General features: G+C 30.3%; 1 protein-coding gene across 1 annotated transcript; it reads left to right on the top strand.

Moving 5' to 3' along the window:
- Positions 1-2,392: 2,392 nt before the first annotated feature.
- Positions 2,393-8,032, top strand: LOC132722004 (perlucin-like protein). Its single transcript, XM_060706399.1, has 5 exons — positions 2,393-2,513; positions 2,811-2,897; positions 6,197-6,282; positions 7,060-7,150; positions 7,788-8,032. Exons 2-5 carry the CDS (start codon positions 2,813-2,815, stop codon positions 8,015-8,017), a joined length of 492 nt encoding a protein of 163 aa, XP_060562382.1. The 5' UTR covers positions 2,393-2,513; positions 2,811-2,812; the 3' UTR covers positions 8,018-8,032.
- The last annotated feature ends 1,862 nt before the right edge of the window (positions 8,033-9,894 follow it).

Here is a 9,894-nt window from a genome sequence, read left to right as displayed (position 1 = left end):
GACGGAGAAGTGATCCCTATTTGTCGCCACTACTCCGTAGAGGCGACTCAAAAATGAGTTACATGACTTTTTGCTCCAATGTGACGACATATGGCTGATCATTAGTTGCTCCATGGATGACATATACTATCAGATCAAATATAAACAAATGTAAACGATTTAATAGAAAGGCAAAATTAACTCAATCACACACTCACTGACTGAATAATTAGGTTGAAATAATATTTCAGATAAAAGAGGCTAAATAAATATATTACACTTAACTATCAGACAAACTTAAAGCGGACCCTTATCTTCAAGAGATTGATAAATCACATTAAAGTATTTTATCTGTCCTACAAAAACGACTTCAATTCCCCCAACAAAATCTAGACAATCACAAAATTGAATTATCTGATGACCAAAAGGCAAACCTTTTAAACGAACTTATATTGAAGGTTCTAATACTAATGTACCTGATTTTAGGTCCAACGTCAATTTTTACTATTCTTCATGATCGTTTCTTAAATGCATCTGAAACAGAAGATATTCTCAAATCTCTAAACGTAGACCAAGCATTTTGACCAGATGGTATCAGTAGCCTAATTTTGTTTATCGTTGGGGATTCAACTGTAAACTCACCTGTATCTACCAATGACACTCTCTTTAAAGCATATTATGGTATATTTGGCAAATTGTTGCATTGTTTTCGAGACTATTTAAAATACCATATATTGGTGTGTAAACCTCATATGAAATATCAGAAACCTACACGTTTAAAGTTGAGCATGTTGGTGATCCATATAAAGTTGTTCCCACTTCCCCCCATGTGCACAGTTTCTATGTTGATTCATAATGACTTATAACATAAACCAATAATTTAATTAGCAAGTTAAGGCTATGACCAACATGTTAAGGCGATATAAAACTATTTTGCTAGTTGAACCAAACAAAGAACAAAATGATCTTTATAAATATAATAATAACATATTACTGTATTAAATATAACCAATAAATCTCAAGCGTTTGAACCACGTGGTGTTTCAAAGGAAATCGTTATTGGATCCAAATATTATCAGTCTACCCTCTTTTTCCTTTTCCGAATCAAAAAGTCCATATCAAGCCATTTGTTACTCATGTAGCGTTGTTTTTATATTCCGAGTAAAATATCTATTTCCAAAGAAGAAAAAAACGGACCCCTAAAGAACGCCCAGAAAATGTTACAGACCCGATTTTTTACTGACGCTAGTGGTAAATGCAAGCTACTGCCACGCCACCTTGCATCGACTGCAGCAGAATTCAGCTTTTAAACATGAAAATGGTGAAATTTTGTATTATGGAAAGATGATGAAATTTTGTATTACTGAAAATTTGCAGGTGTGTTCATAATAGATTCTTCAATTATGGGAGACGTTCGGCGTTTGTCCCCCAAGTAATCGAAAGTGGTGTGTTTTACACAAACCAATTAAGGCAATGAGTTCAACTAAATAAAATGGAATTTTTAGAGGGTGAGAATTTATAATGTGGAAGGTGTTAAAATAAAGAAAAACGAAATCCATAAAGAACGCCCAAAACAGAAAAATTAACAATGTTGCAGACTCGGTAGATCAAACTTGTTACTAACCCATATTGTATTCCGTCTCGACTTGTTATTCATATCAAAGATGATGCTTATGCACAATAACGTGGCAACATTTTACAGCTGTCACATAAGCACTTGACAAATGTTTAATATTAAATTCTTGAAAGCATTAACAGATTTATCAAGACTTTGCTACGTAAATCCTGCAAACATCAACAGTCCTGGGAAAGGATTACCTGTGAATGTTTAATATACTGTAATTGTTTAATTATGCTTGATGTAATGATTTCCTCAAGCATTACTTAAATACCGTATACAGAGACAACATGAAAACTTGACACTCGGCATTTTTGGACAGATTTTCAATATAAGTTTTGAAACATTGACTTTAGTAGTTTTCTGTGTAAACCAGAACATCAACAGAAAAGCAGAAACACGTTTCCCCTTTTCTTAAATGTATAACTGCATCAATATCTATTTGTCCTCGAGCATATTTCCAACAATATCCTCACACTTAACAATATATTTCGATGTCATTTGCGTTAATCAGAGCAAAACAACTTGCAAAATGATCTAAAAAGTAATCAATTCCTTAAAATAATTTGTGTTTCATGTTGCATTATAAACAAACTAAATACAGAACAAAACAATATTTCACACATCATATTTTATAAGCCTTTAGAGATACTACTGTATGCATATTCGGTTTTATTTGTTGCAAACATGCACTTAATCCTTCGTCTCATTCAAACGTAAATAATTCTAATTCACAGCAGTTACTTCTCATGATCACTTGGCATTTTCGTAACGTGCATACGTGCAAAATATAACAATAACGAGACCATTTGACCATGTGATGAGATTGTATTTAAGAAGAAAGAAGAACCCACTAATTCAAAAAGATTGGTAGGATCTGGAAAAGACAGTGTTAAAATAGTATAATACCTTATTCGTAAGTACGATATTTTTGAAATAACATAAAATAAATTAATCCACTATTTATATATTTTTTAAGACAACACGTTGTTTAATTATTTTTATTGTTATTGTTTGAAATACACTACCGTGGTATTTGCATTTTTGTTATGCATGTACTAATGCATTGAAAGAAGCAAGCTGGTAGTTATATATTCATTTTGTTAAAAACTGCATAAAATATATTGTATATTGAGGTCTTTACGAAAGCAACAATTTATACAATATTGTCATTTATAACCTGTCCAAATAACCATATATTGATAACATCTAGATATGCTGTTGGGTTTTGGCAATATGAAGACTGCTGTAGCATTCCTGTTTGCTGTAACAAGCCTAGTGTCAGGAGTTAATGCAAGAGGTAAAATGTTTTATAAACAATTTGGCATGCTCAATTAACGGAAGAGACACCGTACGTTTCTCATACAGGAGCCTTGCTAATCCGAACCCTTCTAATCCGGAATCCTTTCATATCCGAATGAAGTGTCCGGTCCCGATTTTATTCGTTCTATTTTCAATTGTAATTAACCTTTCGGTTCCGGAACCTGTCTTCTCCGAATTCCGGACGATTTTTTCAATTTTGTTCTTATTTTACTCTAAAATTAACCTCTCGGATCCGAACAAATTTTGCCAAATGTCACACCTACATTCAAAATAAAATATAATCGCACATCTTGCAGGTGTTAACATACACCAAACTGATAAGAGTAATTTTTCTTGATTAATGGGTGAAACGTATTATCTGCGAAGGTGTGAAAATTACACTTAGCTTGCCTTGATATCTACTATAATTGCTTAATTGATTGTTTGTCACCTCCAATCAATATTTTGACATAATGCAATAGAAATATCTTTTAATCTTTTGTAATGAATTTAATGACATGTGATTAAGTAACGGAAATTAATGGAAACTGTCGGTGAATTCGGATACTGTTATACTTGCTGAATCAGCACTGGATTTACAAAATTCTTTGCACTTATATGAGCAATATTGTGATATTTGGAAATTGCAAGTTAATATTTCAAAAACAAATATTGTTATTTTTTCTAAAGGAAGACCAAGACAATTTACATTTACTTTTAAAGGAGAAAACATTGAAGTTACAAACGATTACAAATATTTGGGTATTTTATTTAGTAGAAGTGGTTCTTTTTTAAATGCAAAGCGTGCTATAGCACAACAAGCTACACGAGCAATGTATTCCCTAATAAAGAAAGCAAGAGATTTGTTAATGCCAATAGATTTGCAAATAGAACTTTTCATGAAAACTGTTAAGCCAATTTTGTTATATGGATGCGAAGTATGGGGATATGGAAATTTGGACATAATCGAAAAAGTACAATTAAAATTTTTGAAATTTGTTTTAAATATTAAAGCAAGTACACCTAATAGTATTATATATGGTGAAACTGGAGTTCAACCATTGATTATTGATATTAAAACAAGAATGATTTCTTTTTGGTCAAATTTGATTTACCCCAAATCTAACAAATTGTCAACTACATTGTATTGTTTATTACTTAGTCAATTTAACAATTCAAATACTGTACAAAAGAATAAATTTTTATGGTTAACTAATATCAAAAACATTTTAATTACATGCGGCTTAAGTGGTATTTGGACGCACCACGAGTTTCCAAACACCAAATGGTTAACAACTACTGTAAAACAGAAACTTTCTGATCTTTTCTTGAATGATTGGTACTCAAATATTGAAAATTCGAGCAAATGTGCAAATTATAAACTTTTTAAAACAAAATTTGAATTTGAGAAATACTTAATAAATACACCACCTAAATACTTAATATATATGATTAACTTCCGAACAAGAAGCCATAGACTCCCTGTAGAAACTGGATCTTGGCATAGAATCCCATTAAATCTTAGAATTTGTACGAAATGCAACAATGGTATTGGCGATGAATTCCACTATCTTTTCGAATGTTCTTTTTTGTTAGGCACTCGTAAGCGCTTGTTAAAAGCAAAATATTACAACAGACCAAATATCATTATTTATAAAGAATTAATGGAAAACAAGTGTTTTAAAAAAGTGGAATATAGAAAATTTTGTGAATTGGTCAAAGAAATAATTAGTTTATATAGTAACTGAAAAAAAAATATTGGGTTAAACAATTTTGGTTATTCTCCCGTTGTTACTATTGGCGAGAAATATCCTGAGAAATATCATGTATTTTTTTTCTCTCTCTCTTTTTTTTTTTTTTTTTTTTTTTTTTTTTTTTTTTTCCTTATTTATATTGAAATTACACACAGATTTAGCAGGTTTAAAATATATCATGCTATATGTACAATTATGTATGATTGTATTTGTTTTTGTTTTTTTTTGTTTGTTTTCTTTTTCATTCACTGTTTTCGAGAATGACGCTATAAATTAGTATAGAAACAATTATTTATTTCATAGAATTTCGATCTTTCCAAGTGGATTTATGATTGATCGGTGCCTCGATTTATATCTATTGTATTATTTACCTCATGTTGTCATGTATATATTGTGCATGTCTTGAGTGAAATAAAGATATTGTAAATTGTAAAGATAATCGCTGAATAGGGTAAGAGTAAACAACAAATGACGATGCTGGTACGAATATTTAAACATGTCTCAGCCTCCTGTTTAACATCGACGATAAAGAAAATCCAAGCAACAACATGGCTATATCTATTCTGTCTACAATTTCGAAAATCTTTGAAAAACAATGATGGCAAATAGATAAAGAGTTTGCTAATTATGTTTTAATTGTATTTTTAGATATAAGAAAAACTTTTTTGATCTTGCCGAAAATTAAAATTTTATTGCATAACATAGAACTTCATCATTTTTCAGATAAAATATCCTTCCATTTTTTTTTTCAAATCGTATCTATCAAAAAGAACGCAAGTTGATATAGTTGGACGTTCCATGTCCAATAGAAGGCTTGAACTTCTGGAGTTCCACAGGGATTTGTTTTCGGCCCTCTTTTATTCTTTTTGTATATATATGATATCGCTCTAGCTACAACAATTGGTAATACATAGCTTTAAGCTGGCGATTCTACTGTAAATGTATCTAATCATGATCTAAATGCAGTAGAAAGAACACTTCAATGTTTATCCATCCATATAAAACATATGCATGATATTATGTACGAAACAAAAACAAATTATAAACTATCTTTAAGGATTGCCAAGCAATGAAGAAGAGAATGTGAAAATACGAAAAAAAAATGGGTGTTTATTTAGATTATACTTTGTCATGAAATTTCTTAATTGAGGCACTTTGTCCAAAAAATTAACTCAAAAGCAACACCTTTGAGGTGTATATTTTATTATTTGACAAATTAAATGAAACAGTTTTTTATAATATATTACATGTATATATGTGATTTTATATATAATTTAGAAGGGAAGGCCTCATTTAGATTAAGGTATGTTATTTGTTATTTTTACATGGTATATCTTCATGTGTTACCTTCTTTAGATAAATATATTATCATTCTTATTATTAATTATTATTATTATTATTTTATTATTATCATCAGCATTATTATGGATTCTTTTTGTGATGAATATCATTAAATAATTTTCTTAGAAGCGGTAGGTAGTAACACATCATCAAAATATGTCAAATGTCATACATCTCTAAAAGCTAACTTTTTTTGTTCAAGCTTGCTGCAGTGATGGCTGGATACCCTATAATGGTCATTGTTACTACATTGGTTATGGGACGCCTCTTTCATTTTTTGATGCACGGGTGAGGCAGACAACAAATATATATTTCTAGTATAGATACGACATATTAGTAGTTAACTGAATGTACACATACAATATTTATATATATATTCATATTCCAGTTAATTATTTTTATCAAGTGTTCGTTTATGAAAATTTCATCATTTAAAGCTGCATGCCTCCAGATTAGCAAAAATATTTAAAGATAATCAAACTTGAGAGAAAATGTACTAAGATTACAAGATAAGCAAAATGATTCAACATACAAATGAAAATATACATGTTATTTGTCAGTAATGACTGAAATTGCAGTATATATCATAAAATTTTACTGTATGACTAACGCAGTAATTCCTTATTTTGCATATTTTGACCTCTTTTGGTAATTTACAGAGATTCAAAGTGTCATTTGCAATTTGTAAATAACCCACTCAGTCCACTTCACACTATTTTACATTCGAATACATTATTTAAACTTTCATGAAAATTAGCATAAATTTGGAGACATGCTGCTTTAATCAATGACTATATTTGTATCATCAAAAGGTATTTCCTGGTATTTTGGTCGAATAGATATCTATTCGTCAAATTTGTTATCAAAAGTGGCCAGATTTATTGTATTTTTCACCTAAGTTAGAACTAGAAAAAAAAACAGAGAAGGTAGAATTTTTTTATTTGTTTTGCATTTGCTGAAATTCTGATAATCTGCCATTATATGTAGACAAATAAAAAACCCGTGTTCAAAAAATAATAAAAAAACAACCAACTAAATATGTTAAATCCCGTTTGTTTAATACAGGTGTATTGTCAGAACCGCGGAGCTTACCTTGTACGACTGGACACGCCTGCTGAAAACATTTTTTTGGCAGATTTTTTAAGGAAAACTAAAGGTAAGTGTTTAATACTTATTTACAATCCACTTTCTGTTTTTCTGTTGCTTTAAAGTAGATTGGTTTGGTTTCAGTCAGAAAGATGTTTAATGAGTAGAACTGATATAGGCAAAATGGTTGTTTGTATTTTTATCACAATCATGCAAGTGTGCTTAATTTGGATAAACGATGATCATATAAAATTTTGATAAAACGGATGGCAAATGCCAGAAATAATCATTATAAACCTATAAAATTAGCACCAGAAAAAATTTGTTAGAGGAACATGAAATAAAGTTTTTAAAAGTATGATTAGGCTTCTAGACTTCTATTTTTTAAACTATTTCAAGAAATGATAAAATGAACACGAAAACCTGAATATGTTCAGTTTAAGAATTTTATTGTATGTTTTGTCCATTATTTCTTTTCTTAAGGTTAGATAAATTATGTCATCACAATTGCTAAGGTTCTTTTTATTTATTTTCTTTCTTATATACATTAACAATTATTTCATTAACTTGTTTTTACTTTTAACATAAAATCTTGGAGATAGCTTTTCAGGATTTTTTTTTAATTTCCTAAACTTAACATAGTTTGTTGATATTGTTTGTATGGATATTCTTCATATACAATATTCTTTCTTTTTCTTTATATCAAGCTGGAGATACGTGGATGGGATTGTCCGACCTTCATCATGAAACAACATGGAAATGGTATGACACAAATCAGCAGGCTACATTCTTTGACTGGGCCGCCGGGGAGCCGAACAATTATGGTGACGGCGGTGAAGACTGTGCACACTTTAGAAGTTATGTTAACTACAAGTGGAACGATGCGCCTTGTAATCATAATAAAATTATACCATTGTGCGAAATTGAATTCAATTAAATTGAAGTGATAATTAATTCCAGCAAATTTGTTGTTTTTAGCAGCAGTTTAAAAAGTCCTTGAGTAATCTTTATTTAAAAAAAATTGTACTATATTTTACATCAATTTCTGAAGGGTTCATACAATTTTTTTATGTTTTGTACAAAGATCCTACCACGAGACACCCAATGGCCCTTTATAATTTTCTGTGAATTTTTTAAATCCTAAAAGCAAAATGATATTTTGAAACTGATATGCAATTTTTAAAAAATCCTAACCTCCGTTTTATGAGACATTCCTAAACACATAATGTTTTAAGTTGCAATTTAACTGATGACATTAACTCAAGATCATGATCCATGCAATATTGTTATATTTTTTAAACAGAAAAGCTATAATGACAGCTGATTTTGACTTCAACGATCAAAACCATTCATCCACGTCATTCTTCAAGCAATTTGATTTAATATGGTAGAATATAATCATTTAGAAAATAAAAAGGAAGTTATCAAGAAATAAGTTTATTTTATAGAACGGTTTCATATAATATATCAATTTGTATGTTTATTTTGCAAAATGATTATCAACTGTGAATTTTCCTTCTGTTTGAACATGCTTTAAATGTAATGTTTTGGAATTCACACTGGCCAGTTAGTTTAAGAATATAATTGATTGAACAATTTAGAAACAGAGCTATTTGGTTCGCGAAAAGTTACTTTCTATAAAGTTAACAAATATAAAAAAAAGAAAGAAGCCCTGTTTTAGAATAATCCAGGTCGGACGAAATAAATATTGCGCGTTAATGTAAATGTTAACAACGGAATATATATGTGCCTACACGTACAATGCTAAAAGACGTATTATTAACACGTTGTGTTTATCATTATGACCCAAATATGTTTTTGTGCCCCCACTTTAGTGGCGGGCATTTAGATTGACCCATGTCCGTCCGTCCGTCCTTCCGTCTGTCCGTTCTCTTTTGTGTCGCACGTTACTCAAAAGTGTTTGACCGAAGTTCATGAAACTTTACAGGAATGTTGATCAGCATGTGTAGTTGTGCACCTAAGTATTTTCGTCTGGATAGCTTTAGTATTTTTAGAGTTATTGCCCCTAAATTAGTAAAATTTCGCAATTTTCAACTTGCGTAGCATGTTACTCAAAAGGCATTTGACCTAGAGTCATGAAATTTTACAGGAATGTTGATCAGCATATATAGTTGTGCGCCTGGGTATTTTCGTGTGGATTTATTTAGTATTTTTATAGTTATTGCCCTTGCCTTAGTAAAATTTTGCAATTTGACATAGAGTCATGACACTTTACAGGAATATTAAACAGCATGTGTAGTTATGCACTTTTGTATTTTCGTCTGGATTTATTTAGTATTTTTAGTGTTATTGCCCTTGACTTAGAAATTTTTTGCAATTTTCAACTTGTGTCGCATGTAACTCAAAAAAGATTTGACATAGAGTCATTAAACCTTACGGGAAGGTTGCTCAGCATATTTTGTTTTGCACCTGGGCTATTTGCGTTTGGATTTATCCAGTATTTATAGAGTTATTTCATTTGACTTAGTAAAAAGCGTTTCATTATGTTGTTATTTGTTCCTTGAGTGCTTGAGTTAGAATCAACCAACATTACAGGAATAATGATCAACATCACTAAATTACAGGAATAATGATTCACATCACTGTGAAGCTATGAACCTGTCACTTTGCATGTGGAATTTTTTTTTTAGTTTTTTTTTTAAGTTATTGCCCTTGACTTACAGTAGTATGAATTTGCAATTTTCAACTTGTTCATGCATAGCTCAAAAAGTATTTCACTTGTAGGCCTGAAAGTTTACAAGAATGTTGGTCATTTTGTGTACTTATAAACATTGGGGTTAGCTTGACGATTTA

The sequence above is a fragment of the Ruditapes philippinarum genome, unplaced genomic scaffold (genome assembly GCF_026571515.1).
Source record: "Ruditapes philippinarum isolate M1 unplaced genomic scaffold, ASM2657151v2 ctg1061_1_1_1_1, whole genome shotgun sequence".
NCBI classification, from domain to species: Eukaryota; Metazoa; Mollusca; class Bivalvia; order Venerida; family Veneridae; genus Ruditapes; species Ruditapes philippinarum.
Note: the sequence above shows the minus strand (reverse complement) of the source record. Positions and strands in the feature narration are given on the sequence as shown.

Excerpts from the sequence above, each read along its gene's own strand:
- LOC132722004 (XM_060706399.1), top strand. The coding sequence starts at position 2,813 with ATGCTGTTGGGTTTTGGCAATATGAAGACTGCTGTAGCATTCCTGTTT. Across the intron at positions 6,283-7,059 it reads TTTCATTTTTTGATGCACGG|GTGTATTGTCAGAACCGCGG; the intron begins GTGAGGCAGACA and ends TGTTTAATACAG. Across the intron at positions 7,151-7,787 it reads TTTTTTAAGGAAAACTAAAG|CTGGAGATACGTGGATGGGA; the intron begins GTAAGTGTTTAA and ends CTTTATATCAAG.